This window comes from Mastigoproctus giganteus, chromosome 2 (assembly GCF_048544385.1).
Source record: "Mastigoproctus giganteus isolate SK-2022 chromosome 2, ASM4854438v1, whole genome shotgun sequence".
Taxonomy (NCBI): Eukaryota; Metazoa; Arthropoda; class Arachnida; order Uropygi; family Thelyphonidae; genus Mastigoproctus; species Mastigoproctus giganteus.
In genome coordinates, this window is record NC_143576.1 from 88,256,822 (window position 1) to 88,276,933 (window position 20,112).

The 20,112-nt window shown below is 35.2% G+C and overlaps 1 protein-coding gene across 2 annotated transcripts in view; it reads left to right on the plus strand.

Annotated features, from left to right (window-relative positions):
• ThrRS (threonine--tRNA ligase) overlaps positions 1 to 20,112 on the plus strand; it is a 236,872-nt gene that overhangs the window by 73,814 nt on the left and 142,946 nt on the right. For both annotated transcript variants that reach the window (XM_090368570.1, XM_090368569.1), the window contains exons 6-7: positions 4,823 to 4,887; positions 16,892 to 16,970. In XM_090368570.1, the coding sequence (XP_090224696.1) occupies positions 4,823 to 4,887; positions 16,892 to 16,970 (144 nt within the window). The remainder of the gene's footprint in view (positions 1 to 4,822; positions 4,888 to 16,891; positions 16,971 to 20,112) is intronic.

The window sequence follows — 20,112 nt, forward strand, 5'->3', positions numbered from 1 at the left end:
CCAACATGCTTAATCTTTTTCTCACAAACAAACTTTTAAGTGAGTGGTCCTTTAGGCACCTCAGATCACAACTTGGTGATTGTCTCTTCTCCAATGGAGCCTTTATCTCATTGGTTATTCCCAACCTCGTATTGTTTGGCTTTACAAGAATGCAAAATGGTATGACCTGCGAGATTTCTTTTCTTCTTTTCCTTGGTCGGATTACTGTTTCAAAACTTCTGATGTCAGTGTTTGCTCAGATCGTGTCAGTGAAATTATTCTTGTAGGAATGGAATCCTTTATTCCACACTCCACTTTAAAATCTTGTCCTTTATCTAAACCTTGGTTTTCTGATAAATGTGCTAAGGCTGTTCAAGAGAAGAATGTTGCATATCGTAATTGGCTTGTTTCCAATTGTAAAACAATTATTAATCAGTCCAAACTAGATTTTGAACAGGCTAAGAGTAGAAAACTTGCTTCTTGCCCCAATGGTAGCTGAGTATTCTGGTCTCTTGCCAAAGCTGTTGGCCGCAACTTTTGCCCATCTCTGCTCCCACCTCTGTCAAAACCAGATGGTTCTGTTGTCACTTCAGCCAAGGATAAAGCTGACCTGCTAGCGCTCCATTTTTCTTCCAACTCATGTATTAATGATCTTGGAAAAACACCTCCCAACATTCTCCATTCAATGCCTCCTGTGGTCTTCGTCAAAAGGATGTCAGAAGGATTTTGGTGAATCTTGATGCTAAGAAAGCTCCAGGTCCAGATAGTATTTCTCCACTTGTTCTCAAAACCTGTGCTCCTGAACTTATTCTTGTTCTTTGCCACCCTTTTTCACTTTCTTATTGCAAAGGTATTTTTCCTTGTGCTTGGAAATTTGCTCATATCCAGCCGGTTCGTAAAAAGGGTGACAAATCCCTCCCATCTGATTATCATCCCATTGCAATTTCTTCTACTCTTTCTAAAGTAATGGAGAAATCAATTAACTGCCAACTCTTAAACAACCTCAACCTTCTGTCTGATCAACGATCGCCAGTATGGATTCCAATAGTGTTGATCCACTGGTGAAATTCTGGCTTATGTTACCCATTTATGGACAAATTCAATGGAAAAGTTCGGTGAAACACAAGCAGTTGTTCCTGAGATCTCAAATACTTTCGATCATGTTTGGCATAAATGTCTTCTAAAGAAGCTTCCATCTTATGGTTTGCCAACTGTTTTTGTAATTTGTTATCAAGTTTTCTCTCTGATCGTTCACTGAGGATGATTGTACATGGCTCTGTCTTCTAACTTCTCCACTAAAGCTGGTGTCTCCCAAGATTCAGTTCTTCCCCCCACTATTTTCCTCTTGTATATTAATGACCTTCTTCCATTGACTGGAAATCCTATCCATAGTTTTGCCAATGTGCTATCCATGATAGCACACATTGCATTCCACTTTCCATTTTGAGAAACCTTGCCCTGCTCAATCAGCTTCAACTTCTCAAATCCGCCAATAATTCTCCAGTGGGGCAAAGTCAACTTAGTTGATTTCAATCCTTCTAAAACTCAGGCTTATCTTATACCTCGCGAAAAGGATTCTTCTGCTCCTGTGATTATCTGTGGTGACACTCCGATTTCTAAGCAAAATGATATATCTCTTTTGGGATTATCCTGACTTCTAATCTCTCTTGGCACAAGCACATTACAAATATTGCTTCCTCTGCATCTAAAAAACTTGGTTTTCTCTTTCGCTCTTGGTGTTACTTTTCTTCCAAACAGCTGTTCACTCTGTACAAATCGTAAATCCGCCCTACTACGGAATATTGTTCCCACATCTGGGTCGGTGCCCCCAAAACCTCTCTCGGGCTTCTAGATTCCATTCAGAAGAGGGCAGTTAGGTTAATTAATGACTCATCTCTAACAGTCTCCACTTGCTGTCTCATAGATGTACTGTTTATGCTGCATGCCTTTTCTACAGATACTTCCATGGGCACTGTTCTTCTGAATTGGCATCTGTAATTCCCACTCTTTCTTTCAAAACAGTCCGAACATGTGCCACCACCAGCCAACATCCATTTTCTGTCCAACTTCAAACTCACAGAGCCAACTTTTCATCTTCCTTGTTTATTCATTCAACTTCCGTTTTCTGGAACAACCTTCCTTCATATGTATTTCCTGAAAATTACAGTCTACACAAGTTCAAGTCTAATGTCAACAATTATCTTCTTTCGTCTTCTCAACTTCCAATCCAAGCATGGTACTAAGTACTATAGGTTCTAATACCTCTTGCATTTGGGGTTTTCATAAAAAAAATATATATATATATATTTTTTATGTTATTTCTTTATTTTTATTTATTTTTCTTTTTTATTTTATTTTTTAGTTTATATGTATTTTTTAAGTTAGATGTTGTTGACCAAGTTATATTACTGATTTGATTTCATAGGTTGTACTACCGAAGTGCAAACAATAAAAGATATGCTGATATATGCTCATGCAATTATGGTTTGTGAAGTAAGAAATTACAATCACCATGAAAAAAAAAACTACAGTGAAAACAGTCAATAGATTATCCAATCCTTTAGCGATATACTAATGCTGGAATTATAAGAAAATGTGATTATTACTTGCTATTAATGAATTCTGACAGCAAAATCCATATATGATTCAGGATTTAGGTTTAGTCAAAACCATCCTTAAATACTGTATCCTTAAGTAAAATAATTTTGATAGTTAAAATCTTGGATAATTCAAAATAATTCTGATGATTTTTCTGTTGAAATGATCCAAAATTCATTGTACAATGATGTTTAAGGAAACAAAACCATCTTTAATACAATTTATTTCTTAATTTTAGAACAGAACTTGTATGTTTGTGTGTGTAATGTAATATTTATGCATGTTGCAGCAATTGCTGTGCCATTTAGCTTATGAGTTGTTGCTAAGTTTGCCCCTTGGAATTGTATATAATAACTAACAAAAGAAGAGTAATGTTTTACTTTAAGTAGAGAAGAAAAGAAAAGTTCATGTGCACTATAATCAATCTGCAGTTTTACAGCCGCTTTCCAAAAAAAAAAAAAAAAAAAAATGAGGTGCTTCACCATTTAAGAATGTATTTTTTCAATCATAGTCACACATTACATTCATCATTTCAGTCACACAGAGTACATAGTCTGCATTATTTCCATCTCCTATTATCTGCATTTTTAAGCTTCCATCTACGTTGTACTATAAAATGTAAATTGGCCTTTACATTGGAATTTAAGTTTTGTACACTTGTTTATAACTTAAGGTGTATTTTTATTTTGAATATATTTATATTTCATTCATTTAGGTTTGAATTTTTTCAGTGATGGATTGTAATTTTTATTTATTTATTCTTTCCCAATAGGTTTCTTTTAGTTTATACTGCTTAAAGATATGTAATGCTTTGCCCAGTTCTAAAGTTGAATTAACCATTTTACGAGACAGTTCGAAATTTTCACACTTAAGTTTTATCTGATAATATTGTGTTTCAGAAATATCACAATTAGTAACATAACTTACATAGAAAAACACAGTTGAGTTCCAGATTTTTTGCATGTGTTTGGAGAGGTCTGGATTCAAATCTTATTAGTGACTGGAAGAATCCTTAAAGGCCTCTTTAATTGGGGTATAGTTAACTAATTTCAGGTAGAGGGTGTGGAGTGTTTATTCTGCAAGTTATTCTGATTTTCTAGCCCCCATAATATACAAAATGGCCTGTGAACCCACATGTACAAACATAATACACCTTGTGCAATAGGGCTACCATTAGGGGTAAAAGGAAGAGATTTTGCTTTTGTAAAGGTGACTATGATGGTCTCAGATGGTTTTTAAATTTTTTATATTGGGATCAACTGATGTTACCAACAGCAATTTCTAAATAGGAAGCATTCAAGGAGTTAATCTTGAAAGGTACTAGGCTTTTCATACCAACTAAGAAATACTGTTTAAGGTTTAGGCCTAAATGGATGTTGGATGAACTAATGAGACTCGTGGCAGAGAAGAAAAATGCATGGGATAAATTATCAGGTAACACAGAATCCTATGGTAGATATAAGCTAGTCAGTAATCGAATCACAAAGGAGGTTAGGCAAGTGAGGGCAGGTTATGAGAAATCTTTGGCAAAGGATGCAAAGAAAAATAGCAAAGACTTCTTTATTTATGTAAACTCTAGAAGGAAGGGGATGAATCATATTGGTCCACTTGATATCGATGGTTCAACTGTTGATGATCCTGCTCAGGTAGCTGAAAAACTGACCATAAACTATTAAACCTGACCATGTATCAATATTTACTTTAACTAACATCAGATTTTTGCTATCCCCTTTTTTCAACTTAACTAAATTTGCCTACCCATATCTGATGATAGCTATCTCACCTTTTATTTTATGTTTAATCATTTTGTATTAATCATTTTACTTTACAGTTCCCTCACCTCTAATTGGCTTTGCAATTCAGCCTATAATTTTCTTAATTCATTGTAACATATAGGATATTCACATTCTTTCTCTCTTTTTACAAACCTACAATACTTCTTATTTCTGCTATCCTTATCCTTCTAGTTCTTGGCACTTTGTGTATTTTTCACTTCCATCTATGCACCTTTATCAAACTTTATCAGACTTATCAATTCCTATATATTTTATTTTTATTTTATTTTTTTTTACAAATAATCTTTACCAAAAATGATTACATTTTAAAATAGCAGTTACTTTGTTTTAGATATTCTGTATGGTCAGATAGTCTATATTGCTCGCAGTTAATATTAATACATTTATAATATGAATAGTTTATTTTTAAGAGGGTTTTATTTATTTACTATTTATTATTTTTTTTTCAGTATAATCCATTTAAAGTTCGCATCTTAAATGAAAAAGTGAATACTCCAACTACAACAGTATACAGGTAATTCAGTTTTTCTTTCAGAGGTATAAATGTAAATTTTATTAAATACAAAATAATGTTACGCTATGTAAACCAACTTATTTTATATGAAGCACTGAATAAATTGCAGATATTTTAAATGATCTTAATTCAGTCCATCTCTGCTGGTTATGTTATTACTGATGAAATGGAAAGCAGCAACAGGTACCTGTCACTCTGTGATGTCTGTGCCCTATTCGGAATCAGGCTTAGATGACTTCTTTCTGTCTGCAGACATATGACAGAAATGTCCTGTGTGTTCCTGATTCACAGCAACCTTTACTCTTGCAATAGTACATTAATTTCACTGAAAAGGTCTAAAAGGTTGAGAATCGAAACCTCTCTAAGACACCTTGAACGGGTTGAGCACGCCGAATTCTGATGGGATCCTCCCACTTGTTCAGATTACGAACCTAAGGGGACATAAATTCAAATTAAGGAAAGACAGATGTAGAATAGATGTGTGGAAATTTGCCTTTAGCCAGCGGGTGGTTAATTGCTGGAACAAACTTCCATCTGTCATTGTGGAAGTTGATAGGTTAAATAAATTTGAGGAACTGGACAGGCATTTGGAGGGAATGGTGTGATTTTTTTTTTTTTTGGCTGATGCTGCATAAGCTCATACACTTGCTTTCTTGCATCACATCCTACCACTACCTTTGGTTCCACATAAAAAGGTATAAAAGACCTGATATATTAAAAATCAGATATGCATATCACAATATAATGAAAATTTCAACAGGAAAATAAAAATAAGTCTTATTTTAAAAATATTTTTTTGAAACTATAAATTTTTTTTTACATTAATTATGAAAAGTTGTAAAACTAAACATAAACTTACTTAATTATTTATTTTAATTATAAAAATTTTAAAACTAAACACGATATACAGCATGAGTCAAAAGTTTTAGGATTACATTCATAAAAAAATCAAAACTTCAAGGGAAAAAAAAATATTACAATTTAATCTTCGACGTACATCTCTCTCGTAATTGGATACACCTGTTTGCATTGTTGTACAGCTTCTGGATGGCCCTGTGGAACTGAACTTGTGGAATCCTGTTTAACTCCCTTGTTTGTTGGATCTCTGAAACACCATCAGAATGGTTTCCCATTCAGGTGGGATTTCACTTTGGGGAACAAAAAGTAATCACCAGGTGCCAAATCCCACAAATCAGATGGTGAAACACTATAACACCCTTTTGTGCAAGAAACTGCTTGATGACTGTCACGGTGTGTGCAGGTGCATTGTTGTGAAACAAGAACCACTCACCTGATGTGACAGATTTTTTTCAACAATCTGTCCATTACTCTGTAAAATTTAGAGTTGACTGTCTTTCTGGTACAAATCTTTGTGCGCAACTCCTTGTCAATTAAAAAAAAATCACCAACATCATTTTGGTCCAAGACTTTTGCAACCGAAGTTTCTTCATCTTCTGCAAATTTTCTCCAACCTATGTTTTAGGTTTACACAAAGCACCAGGATTCATCATTATGATTTAAAAGAAAAAAAAGATTGGCTTGCCATCTGCCATCTCACTCAAATCTCAACACGCAGCTACTTGTTCCTCCTGTTTTGCCATCAGTGCATGTGATACAAAGTGCACAAAGATTTTAAAAAAAGGAAAGGGTGCAAGCACACTTTCCTTTTTTTAAAATCTTAAACAACAATTGAACACATGGTATCCATGCTGGTGTGAAGTTTGTCTGCTATCATTTGGAGGGACAGGTGCCGAACTTCCATTAACAACTGCCAAAATATTTTGATGGTAGAGTTTGCACAAGACTGGGATGGGCGACCACTCATCACATCATCCTCAACATCTTCCTACCTTTCAGGAACTGCCCATACCAGTGAAAAATGTTGGATCATGTTAGTGCTTCGTGTCCATAAGCTGCACTCACCATTGCAACTGTTACAGTTGCACTTTTTCTGGCTTTAAAACAAAATTTTATAGCCACTCTTTGCTTAGTCCTTGAATCTGTGATGATGTAATTTTACTGCACCAACTTAAACAACTTTCCAATAGAATGCCTTTGTGCACACTGATGAAACTTGGCACAGAGCTAGTTCAGACATGATAGTGAATAGTTTCAACAATAGCCAATGTATTGCACCAGTAGAATTTAAAAAAAAAAAAAAAAAAAAAAAACAGTCGGTCTCCTAAAATTTCTTAGACACACACATCCTAAAACTTCTCAAACTTCACATTGTAAAATATATATTTCAATTTTTAAGATATTCGGGTAATGTAGTTGTTTAGATGGGTTTTTTTTTTGTTGTTGTTGAATTATTCCCTTTTCTAAAATAGTTTCAAAATCATTTAATAATTGTAACAGGAAATAATGATAATGTATATATCCAGTAAAATATCCTACTTTAATTATAAATACTTTGGAGCTTTCAAGGCTGAATGTGCCTCTTTAGAATGGAAACTTTAAGAGATAAAAAATTATTTTAACGGACACAGAGTTGTGTGTGCGAGGGTACGAGGTAGGTCATTCAACCATTAAACTGGTGTTCATTGTTGCTGCATGGATGTGTGTCCATGCATAACTCACTTCATGTTCTAATAGTTTGAGTGTTTATAATTTGTATTTTGTTAACTAAGACCACGAGGTGGCAGTATTCTATCTGAAAATTTAGTCTATTCTGTGATTAGTTGTGTTTGTACTGGATGAAAAACAGTTTGTGGGACAAACTATTAAAGTCTTACCTGAGAGACCAACTAACTTGCTCATGGTGGGAAATATAATTCACAGAAGTTTCTTCCATTCATGTGAAAATAGGATGGACAGTATTTCTCACTATTTTGGTCAATGATGGGAATTGAATGCAGGCATTTTCCACACAGTGTAAGGACAGTGATGCTATTCATTTGATAGTTGGGCATTCTAATCCATCTGATAGCCTGGAATATGATATGACTTTGCTGGCTGTATAAAAAGAAAATTTATTTATGCATCCTACATTATGTATATAAAATAAAGTGCAGCATGTGCATCGAATAAAGAAGGCCTCAATGATTTTGTAACAACGTATCACTGATGGGGAGATGTATGCCAAAATTTTGCTAGGAATTTGTAGCATTTATCTATGAACAAACATTCAAGAATCATGAAGTCATGGTTGTCTACTGATGTAGTATTTTTGTTTACTTCAAGTGGACCACACTTTTATTACAGATTAGATTAGTTGCCTACTGTCATAAAGAATAATTTCTTAAAATGAAACTTTATTACGACATCCTGTAATTTGCATATTTTTTTTTTTTATTAAGGACATTACATTCATAAAAGGAAGGCTAAATTTTTGACCAGATTATCTAGCTTCACTTACTTAGCTTTTAATTCCAGAACATTATAGATTTATTTTCATTAGATGTATTTATTTTCTTTCTAGACTAATGCTAGTACTGTTTCTAATAAGAAACAGTACTAGCATTATCTGTGACATCATTAGCAGCTTGACCATAATTTTGAATTCAGTCAAAGACATGGAAAACTCACTGAAAAGTAGAAAGGTACAAAACAATACAGCCACTCCCCAGCTTACGTAATACTCGACTTATGGAAATTCAGTTTTACGTAAGTTTTTGCTGGCCGGTGCAAACTTAAAAATCGTGGAAACGTATTTTGCATCTCGTAGGAATAAATAGATATAATGCGAACCCAATAACACATTTTTTTTTTTTTTGCTATATAGCTAAGCTATTTATCTCTCTAAAAGGTCATTTTTATAATGGAAATTGTGCTACACTTTCATCGTTATCATATGTTCTGTTATAAGAATAAATTTTGAATGCCTTTGTGATATTTTTCTAAAACACATTTCTGGAATTTTTTTTTTTTTTTAGTTAGTTGTTGGCGCATCGGCTTCTGTGGCCATAATGCACCTCCCAAGGTTTTTGCAGTACTTTGATCCAAGCCTGAGGCGGGATTCGAACCCATGACCTTTGGGTTTCCAGGCCGGCACTTTACCCACCCGGCTAGTCCGGTCATCCACACACATTTCTGGAGGTCACTACCATAAAACAATTTGCACTTTCCTGTTTATTGGGCTTTTCTGTTAGTTATTATAAACAGATAGTGAAAAATGGCTATTCAAGCAAAAGCAAGAAATATTTATGAAGATATTAAGGATAAGTACGGCAAACCCCAAGCCAAGTTCATGGCAAGCAATGGGTGGTTTAACCTCTTCCCGGAATATTTTTTTCCAGAAAATGTGCTGTAACGGATTGACTTTTTTAATTTTACAGATTAAAAGTATGTATCATGCAAATACTCATTGTATAGTTTTTGTGTTTTTTATTAATTTTTTCATAGAAAATACATGGGAGTAATTAACCCATTTGGGCCATCCCAAGTTATCTCGTGTATGCCAAAAAGTGTGCAAATTATACATATTTTTTCAATAAATTAGTGCTTGAGCTAAAAAAAGGAACAGAAAAGCTCTTCATTACTCATTATATAAATAAATTTAAAAAATCACGTGGAACGCACAAGCAGTAACCCCCCTGCCACAAGCAATAATCACAAACTAACTACATTCTGACATACGGCCGCCCCAGTGGATAGGCAAGGTAAGCGTCGCTCACAGGCGGCAGTTCAAGAGGGCACAGAAATATTTTTCGATATTGTTTTTGTGAATTATTTTCATGGGTTCAGTATTCTGCATTTAGGACAGCAAATTATATTTTGCTTACTGGCAGCATAGGAACAATTGCTACTATTCTTCCACTGCTGTACAATATAAGTAAAATGAAAGTCAGTTGTCTGCTGCCAGGCATAAGAAAATCCTAAGACATCTCAGGATTTACCTGGCTAATGCAAAATTAGCCAGATAAATGCCTGAGAAAATGTGTTTCAGTCCTAGATTTGGCAGTATTATTGTTTGCTTCGGGTATTATTGTATCCCGAGATATTTCATGTAGTTCCAAATAACTTTTAAAACTAAAAATGAGGTATCTCGGAATAATCCATGAAGGGATTAATAGGTTCAAGCATCGTGCTGGTTTCGAAATCATTAAAGCATGCGGTGAAGTCACCAGTGCCGATTCTGCAGCTGCAGAGAAATTTTGTGATATGTTGGGAAAAAACCCCTTCTAAATCTCCACAGCCCTCAACTTCTGCAGCAGCGTGCTTATCAGCTAGAGAGTTAATTCTGGCAACAGTGCTCAAAAGGTAAAACTTGCTGATGTTATGCTTGTCTCCTCTCTCTTTTTGTATAATTTTCAAATTTTTGTGATTTTGTAATTTTTCCTGTGCACGAGATAAAAACAGAATAAATAATTCTATTTACATGTTTGTCAAACATTTCTTTTTTGCTTCAATCAAATTTGCGAGTGCTGCATAAGCATTTAGAGAAATTCCGACTTACATAGAGTTCCGCGGAATGCAACCCTTACGTAAGTCGGGGTTTGGCTGTAGTGGGAAAGTCTGGGCAATGACCACAAGCAGCTGTCTATAGCCATCATCTCTGCAATAGAATTTTAATTTAGGGAGGGTATGCTAGAAGTTTATCAAACTCCAGTGTGAAGCTAAATGACTTTGTGATAACTGAAACGGAAGTGGAAGAGGAATTGTTGAAGCTGAACATAAAAAAGGCACCTGGGATGGATGGCATTTATCCAATCATATTAAGAGGCAACAAAGGAGATAAGCAAGCCTTTAGCCATAATTATGAGGAGTCCTTGATTCTGGGCATGTCCCTATGGACTGGAGATGTACGAATGTATCCTCAATTCATAAAGGGGGATCAAAAGATAACATAACTAATGACAGACCTGTTAGCAGCTTAACAACTGTCCTAGGGAAAATAATGGAGTCACTGTTTAAAGAAGTAATGCAGAACCATCTGGATACAAATACAATTATACTGCAGTCACAGCATGAAATTGTTAAGGGACTGTCTTTTCTAATCAATCTGATAGGTTACTATGATTCGGTGACCAAGATGCAAAAAATAACCTGGATGCATTGACCAAGATGCATAAAATTACCTGAATGCAAAAAATAATTATGATATCATATACTTAGATTTCAGGAAAGCTTTTGATACTGTTGCACATAAACTGCTGTATAAACTGGAGCAATGTGGTATTAAGGGAAAGTTACTGCTATGGATAAGGTGATGGTTAAGTGGAAGAAGGCAGGATAAGATGTGTGGAAGTTTGCATTCAGCCAGTGTGTGTTTGATTGTTGGAATAGGCTTCTGTCTGTTATTGTGGAATTGGATGGTTTGAATAAATTCAAGGAAGACCTAGACTAATTCTTGGAAGGTATAGATGGGAGAAGTGTGTAGTGCCTTTTTTTTTTTTTTTTTTCTTTTTTTTTTTGGCTGATACTATTTAAGCTAGCTTTCTTGCATCATTTGCAACTGCTGCTACTACTGGTATAGCCTGACATCACAGACAACAAAAAAATAAATGCTCTGTCAGTTCTCCTTATTCTGATTAAAATTAGGTTAATTATTATTATTTTTAAAACTGAGCTTTCATCACTTTGTCTCCACACCATAACATGATTGAATTAAGTTTGGCAGATGTTTTGTCAAGATGCTTTTTAATTTGTTCCAGATCTCTAATGAACATTCAAAAATGTCAAGTTGATTTTATTACTTTCAACTTTTTAATACAGTATTGGCATTTATCTAGTGTATCTCTGAAGTATTGACAGTGCTTTGCTATTTTTTTTTTTTTTTTTGGATGTGTGAATGGATAGAACTGGTGTTTGTTAAAATCAGTGTTTATGGAAATGCGTGTGTAAAAGCTAGTTCATGTGTTATAGCTTTGCACGCACAGTGGACCATAAAAATATTGCTGCTGGGGCCTCTTTGGAAGTGTAGTCACATTACACCATATTGACAAATAGACATGTGGAAGTAGAATGAGTTCGTAGTGAGTCTCTATAAATGTGTGTTTAATTAGAGCATTCTTGATAAGTTTGTGTAGGGGCTATGGCATGAGAGTTGTTCATCTGGATACATTCTCTGCTACTTGTTTAATTAGGGGGGGGGGGCAATAATACTGCATTTTTATACTTCCGTTTATTGTATATAGCATACTCTGCAGTGTGTCCTACATTGAAAGAAAAGTAATATTAAGGATGCTTTGTTGTTCCTTTTTTTGTGTCACTCTTTTGCAAAGAACTTAAACAGCTTCACTCTGCCCTTCTTTATGTCACATCTGATTAAGCCAATGCAAAATTTCACAAAATTGTATCACTGAAGTCCCACTATTAAGTTTCTTTAATAAATGTACCTTTTTGTGTAATAAATAATTATCTGTGTTTGCATTTTGATCACTGCAGTCCTCAGGGTCACTTGATTCTCTTTTAGGCAGCATATTTAAGGGAAGATGCAGAGTAAATATACTTGAAAAATGGATATATGCATGGGAGATGCTGATGCAAAACAAATCAAGATGCCATTAATTTACCAGTACTAATTGAAAGGTAGCTTTAATATGCCACATGATCAAGTGGCCAACCTGAGAACTAAATTGAACAATTCTCAAGTAGTTTTTTGGAGTCACCCTGTTTCATGGGTGGTGATGGATAACAGAAGGCAGTTGAATCCAGTAGACAGCTTATCAGAAACAGTGCTAGCTGAATAGCACACACATGCTTCATTTGCTAGGTAAAATTTATTCACCCCACCAAGTAAAAGATTCAAATATCATTATGTGGATCAATGGTCGAGTAACAAAAACTTATAGGGATGGGATATGTAGACAGAAAAATGCCATTCCTCATAAAAAGAGCCTCGTATTCTTGTTTGTACTCTGGCACGATAAGCAATTTGGCACCTTCAGTCTTCAGGTTAGTGGAGTTTACAATAAATCATCAATACAAATGTTAATTGTATTTAGCAGTCATGAGCTTGAATCCCGGTCCACTCAAAGGGCACTTGCTACTCACTCACGCTCCTGACCACTTGGCTACGTCAGGCCTATTTTCTCATGCTTGGCACATTTGTAAGAAACAGTTCAGAAATGTGCACATTTATCATGGCAAATACTGCTATTGGTTACTTGCCCCCTGCTGAGTGTATGACTTTATAGCATCTATTCACAAAATTTCTTTATGCAGTAAATTCTGGTTATAACACTTCTCAGGAAAGTGTTATTAATGGTGTCCACCCTCCCTTTTTTGATAGATAACATTACTTTTTTAACTTTTTTGCAATGTTTATGAAGCAATAATTTTATGTCGGTTGAAATCCTGTGCACCTAGTGTACTACATTTGTTTTTTTTTTTTTTGGCACCTTCAATCTTTCCTTCCATACTTTTAAAAAGAATAAATTTTTAAGATTTTGTTAAATTAAACTAAACATCTCAAGTATTACTATATAAATATATCATTAACATAATAACAATGCTGTCATTACTAAAACTTGTTGGTGATATGTTGAACACACAGGTTACTGATTGCTATCAATGAGGAAAGCAGAGAAACAATATTCAATTATAAAAAAAAAAAAGCTGAGGAGAAGTGAATGCACTGATATATGGGCAGACACTGTTGTAAAGAGAACCTTTATGCCTTCAAAAGCTTTGAATTAAATATGAAATAAACAAACTGCACTATAATTAAACGATTCCTAAATTTCAGTCTTTTTTTTGTAACTAAAAATGTGTGATATAAGTGAGAAAATGTTTTAATTGGGAGCACTACAGACATTAAAAAATGTATGACACTTCAGGGTATTGGTTGTGAACTAGAAGAAAAGACCACTATAGTGAACTAGAAGAAAAGGCCACTATAGTGAACTAGAAGAAAAGACCACTATAGTGGTCTTTTCTTCTAGTTCACAACCAATAATAACACTCCTGCCAACCAATAATAACACTCTTATGCAGTGAGAGTATATTCATGCAGTATTCAATATATTCACACAGTGACCTCTGTATGAATTATATTCAATTAAGTTTGTATGTGCTTGTTTTCCATGGAAATTGATTACTTTGATTTTATATATATACAGTAATACCCTGACGTTACGCGATAGGTGGGTCCGACGAAAATTGCTCAAGTTGAATTCGCGTAAGTCGGGATACAACTTTGCATATAAATACATATAAATTTTGTTTAATTGGGACCAAGGACTAACAAAAACACTAGTTTAAAAGAAAAATATTTAATAAAATTGCAGTTCTTTATACATGTTAATACAAAATATGTATTAAAAAAAATAAATGAGTTACGTGAAAAAGTTATTTCGATGTCGATGGCTTCATAAAATCTAACAAATTCGTCTGACGACACAGCACATTCTTTTTTTCGTGCAGAATTTCTTCGTAGCAAGCTAATAATTTTTTTATTCCTTGCTTTGTAGCTATAACGCGTTCTTTGTTGGAGTCTGTTTTCTAAAATTTTTAAGCCCTTTTCAATTGAGCTGAGACCTTCTGTGAAGATTGCAATTGTCATGTGCTTTTCTGGTGGAACTGGGTCTGAAGTGTCGGATACTTCAGTGACGTTTTGCTCACGCATCTCTATGAGCTCATTCATTGTCAGCTCCTGACTATGTGAATCCAACAGCTCGTTGACATCATCACCATTGACTTCCAAATCTAATTACCCGGCAAGATTAACAACTTCTTCTATCACGTCAGCGACATGATCAGTTTCTGGCATTGTTTTCGTCTCGTTTTTGAAAAAAAATGGACAAAGTTTATTCCAGACACCATTCAATGTTTTTTTTTTGTGAATATCATCCCAAGATTCTTCAATGATTCTTACGGCATCTAAAACATTGAATTGTTTCCAAAAGTCTTTAACAAATATCTCACTATTTTGTCTCATAGCTTCATTCAGACGTGCAAACGAACGCCTCGTGTAGTAAGCCTTGAATGTTTTGATGACTCCCTGGTCCATCGGTTGAAGCAAGCTGGTTGTGTTTGGAGGCAAAAACACAACTTTCACACGTGGTCGAAATTAATTAGGGTGGCAGGAGGGTGACCGGGTGCATTGTCAGTAAGAAGCATCACTTTAAATGGAATCTGTTTAGACTTGCAATAACGTTCGACTTCGGGTATGAAGTCGTGACCAAACCAGTCCTCAAAAATGGAAGCTGTCACCCAAGCTTTATGATTTGACTTCCAAATCACTGGTAAGCTAATTTTAGATATACACCAAACGAAAAAATCAAGAACCGCGTAAGTCGAGGTATTATTGTGTATATATATATATATAATCAATATGATGTTTATAGCAGTATAATCCTTGAAAGGTTGTAGAATTGTGTAGGCAAAACTATTAAACACAAAATAATACTATAGCATGTAACGATTAGGAATTTGCAGTTTATTCTGCACGAAATTCAGAAAAAACCGCAAATCCCTAATCTTGACTTTGAGTTTCCTTTGTGAATTATTTCCATGAAGAGATAACTACTAATTAACACATTTTTAGACCACCACAGAATGTGATGTTAACAAAAGTAACAATTGTTATCTTTGTTGAACTCCTTTTTCAGTGTTTAAAAATACATAGCAAGCCATCCTACTAAAAGAAATTTTAATAAAATAAAATACATAAAAACTAAGTATAATAAAATACTAAAACGAAAAAGATTGTAAAGCATTACAAACAAACCATTTTAAATAATTTGAAGCTTTCGAAAGCACAACTGTTTTACTAGCAGTGATTCATAATAAGGCACACTGAGCACTTAAATGTAAGTATTGCAGAATAATTTTGAGAGAAAGAGACTCATGAGAAGGTTCACTCCAGAATTACAACAATTCAGTATTACTGCATATTTTCATTTCCAAGGATGATTTAGCTCCTCTAGTGACTGAAGCATCCTCAACAGCAACTGAAAGAAGAGATGAATAAGATTTTCAACTGATTTTTTGATGCTTGCATTTAAGTACAACCATGACATGTTATAGTCTTTATTGTTGGGAAAAACCCTTTTATAGTGATGAAAAATCCTTCCTCCCTCTCTGAAAAATGCTCAGCTATGGTGAAACATTCATAGCCCCCTTTTTTCTGAATTGCTCCAATTCAGAAAAAAAATCTTTGTTAACAATTCACACAATCTGGACACTGCACTAGGGCTTTGTTAACTTAGAAATTTGAAGACCACTGCATCCAAGCATCAACTCTAAGGGGGGACAGAGTAGTAATATTACTGGCAATTTCATATTCTGGAGAATATTTTGGTTGGAGTTTTTGGATCCTCTGATACAAGTACAACAATATCTGACAGCTTTGGTCTATCTGAACATTTTGCACATTAAGTCTGTTTTTGTTGTTTCACCATTGATATAGTATCTTTTAGCACATTCAAAACTGCTTGTTGAAAATACTTCTCCGAAAATGGTGGTGTCTGAAGATATTTACTGTATTTCAACCCCTCTTGATCAATGATGGAGCATGCTATTATGGCATGCCTAAGAAAATATACTAGCACATGGCCACCCATAAATAGTTATATGATAAAAAATGTATTTTTTATTTGAAGACAAGTTTATTTTTAAAACAAACTACAGGATATCACCAATTTTAGTTGTGTCCATTGCCATTTATGGCCCCCTCAAAATATGGGCCCTGGACATGCCTAGTTTGCTTATGCTTCAGATAGGCCCTGGCTAACTACCCAAATTTCATCTCTGTTGAGAATCTGAAGTTAAATGGATTGTACAGCATCCAAAGCTATCACTACTACAGTGGTGCAGTTACAAGCTGTATCCTTCAGTGTTTCATAATCTCATGACAGCTATGTCAGAGCACAAACAAGCCATTATATATATATGCCTGAAGCAACCTAGTTAGGTGATCATAATTCATTGGCTCATAAGTTAAAAAATAAACTTTGCTCTCTTACTTTAATAGAATAATTAAAGAGCTATAATTTCTGCATTGAATTATCTTATATTCTGTTTGATGAGCAGTTGTAGTAGAAATTTTTTTTTCCCTTTTAATAAAGCTTTTATAATTATAGCATTTTTGATTAACTTTTTTCCCATTCAATTTAAGGTGTGGGCCATTGATTGATTTATGTAGAGGACCACATGTCAGACATACTGGAAAAATTAAATCCTTCCAGGTAACTAAGGTAAGAACAGTAGTTTATTCTATCTTTTATGAAAATCTGTTTTAAATGGCATATAGGTTTTTGGAGCACAGAAATTTTAATATTTGAAATATTGCTGACATATAATTACAGATGCTTTCAGTGATATGTGAACGAGAAAATATATTTTTATATGGAAAGAAATTATTTTAAACCAGAGGGCATACCAAAAAGCGAGATGGGAGCAGGTCTATAAATTTTAACAGAAATAAAGTTTATTTAATAATGAACACACACGAGCAGTTCTTCCCTAACACACTGGTGTGCAAAATTTAATGACCAGTCAGGCTTTAACCTGTAGCTTCTCATAGGATTGGCCTGGATATGGGAATAGCATACCAAAGGAACCTAGTGAGGTACAGAAATGAAGGAAAAAACACCGACACAACAACAGAAACAAAACGGTACAGAGGGACTTTATTCAAAAATGGCAACATAGCACTGACTGTCATGATACAGATGCATCACTGCCAAAGATGGAACAAAGGGAAGAGGTGGTCCTCAGTAGGTGATATGGCTACCCCTAATGTCAGTGCAGGATTTGCACTGCCTGTCCATACTTAGAACAATGTTGTTGATGCGTTCTTGTGGTAACATTGTCCATTCCTCTGTCAGCGCCATTTTCAGCTGGTGAACATTTTCTGGTGGGTGCGGACGTGCCGCTGGGCGTCTTCCCAGAGCGTCCCATATGTGTTTGATGGGATTTAGATTGGTGGAACGGGCAGGCCAATCCATATGAACAATGTCCTCGCTTTCCAAAAGCATATCAACAACTGCAGTGTGATGGGGTGGGGCATTATCATCCATAAATAAGAACTCTGGGCCAATGGCACCTCGGCACAGATACACATGGGGAAGGATTACCTCAATACAGTAGCGTGCACCGGTTACGGTACCACCTTCCAGTATCTGGAGTTGTGTACGTCCATCCAAGATAACGCCTCCCCAGACAAGAACACCTTGACAGTCATATCGATCCCTTTCAGTGATATTTACAGGGTGATATCGTGTGCCACCCTCTCGCCAGATTAGCTGATGTCCAGAATCGCTGCTGAGACTGAATCTACTCATCAGTAAAGAGTACCTTAAGTAAAGATTTTGTGGTTGTAACCTTTATAAATAGTGTTGGTCCTTAAGTTTTGCACACCAGTATATAAGCAGGAACTTAAAATCTCACAAACTATGTGTGATTATTCAGGGACTTTGTATCTTAAAATTATTATGTTGTAGAGTTAGAACTTGTCTCAACATATTTAGTGACATCTAGACAGAAGGCATTTTGTGTTTCTTCACACTTAAAAATGAGTGATTTTAATGAGCTGCAAATTTTCATCAAATTTTGTTTCAAATTGGGGAAAAGCACAACAGACATTCATAAAATGTTGAAAACAGCTTTCAGAGATACTGTTGTTTCAAGGCTTTTTAATGATTTGCAAAGTTTAAAGAATGCCACACAGCTATTGAAGATGATCCATGTTCTGGCCACCCTTAAACTTCAGAAACAAGTGATACAGTTGCTCATGTTCATGATTTAATCAGAAGTGATTGATGTTTAACTATCTGCAAAGTGAAATTGATATTTCTTTATGAGATGTGTCGGTTTTAAAGCAAGATTTGGAGAATGCTTTGCATTTCAACCATGTTTGTGCCATGCATCTTCACGTGATCACAGAGAGTTGCAAGTTCTCACATGTTAGGGTCTTCATCTGTGTGCTGACACACTTTATTTCTTCCATCGTTCCTGACTTGGCGCATTATGGCCTTAGCTGCCAATGCGCCATAAAAAACTAAACCAAACCAAACCAAATCTTCCATCGTTACTGGTGAAGAACTGCTTGTGTGGCTATGGTCTTGAACACAAAGGCCCATTTCTCTCAGTGGAAGATTCAGTCTTCTCCAAGGCCCAAAAAAGCAGGACAATATTGATCAAATGTGAAAATCATTCTTACTGTGTTTTTTGACTTGCATTGTTCATTATAAAGTTTTCCAGCATGGTCAGACAGTGAGCCAGGAATACTACAAATATTTCTACAGTAATTGCACAATACTGTTTGGAGAAAATGGCTGGTAAAGTGGCCTTCTGGGAATTGATCCATCATGACAGTGCCCCTACATGCTTGGCATTTTCCATTCATTTGCAGTGACTGAGGAAACTATTCAGAAAAGAATATTCCACAAAAAGAAGCCTATCAGGAATGCTTTCAGAAGCTGCAAAAGCATTAGAATTGGTGCATACAGTGTGTTAGGGAGACTGCCTCAAAAGAGGTTCATTCAAATAGCTGGCAAGCATCTTAATATCAAAATTTTAGTACTATTGCCAGTCTTTTTGGTTACTCCTCATAAGCATAAAATATGGCAAACATTTTGAATAAAATTCTCCATAAATAAATAAATCTTAGGTAAGTATAAAATATGAGAGTTATCCCAGAAGTAATGCACAGAAGCAACTAATTTAAAATGAATTTATTTTATAACATACAGGGTTGTTAAAATTAAAGTATCCCTATGCAGAGGGCTCTGGAGCAAGTTCTAAGGCTTATACTGAAGAGAAATTTGGACAATAGATACAATAAAGAATGCGCTCGCCGTTTATTGGGAAAAAAAATTAGTTACAAAATTTGTCACTGTGTGGCACTGTGTCATTGTATGGCGCATAATTATCTTAGTTACGATTATGCAAATAATTTATTTGCATAATCATAAGTTATTGCCACACTGCCACTACTCAGCGCTACTGTACTGTATAAAAGCAAAGCAGTCTCTTAAAAATCATACAGTAGATGTTTGCTTGCAGTACAGCAGCAATGCCAACAACGTTGCAGGAAAAGGTGCTATTAGTGAAGCTGTACTATCAGAACAGCAACAATGCAGCTGCGGCTATCAGAGAATTCCAGCATCAGAAGCGCATGAGGCGTGGACCTATGACTGTTTGTGCTGTCCGCAAAATGATTGCGAAATTTGAAGCGACAGGATATCTTGGTGTTCAATCAGGTAGAGGTCGAAAATGAGTGGACTCCTCTCATGTTGAAGATGTGGCTATGGCTGCTGTGAATTTATCAAGTCAATCTCCATGTGGTAGCGCAATTGTGCCAGCTGTTTCTCGTGAAGTGGACATGCGGTATTC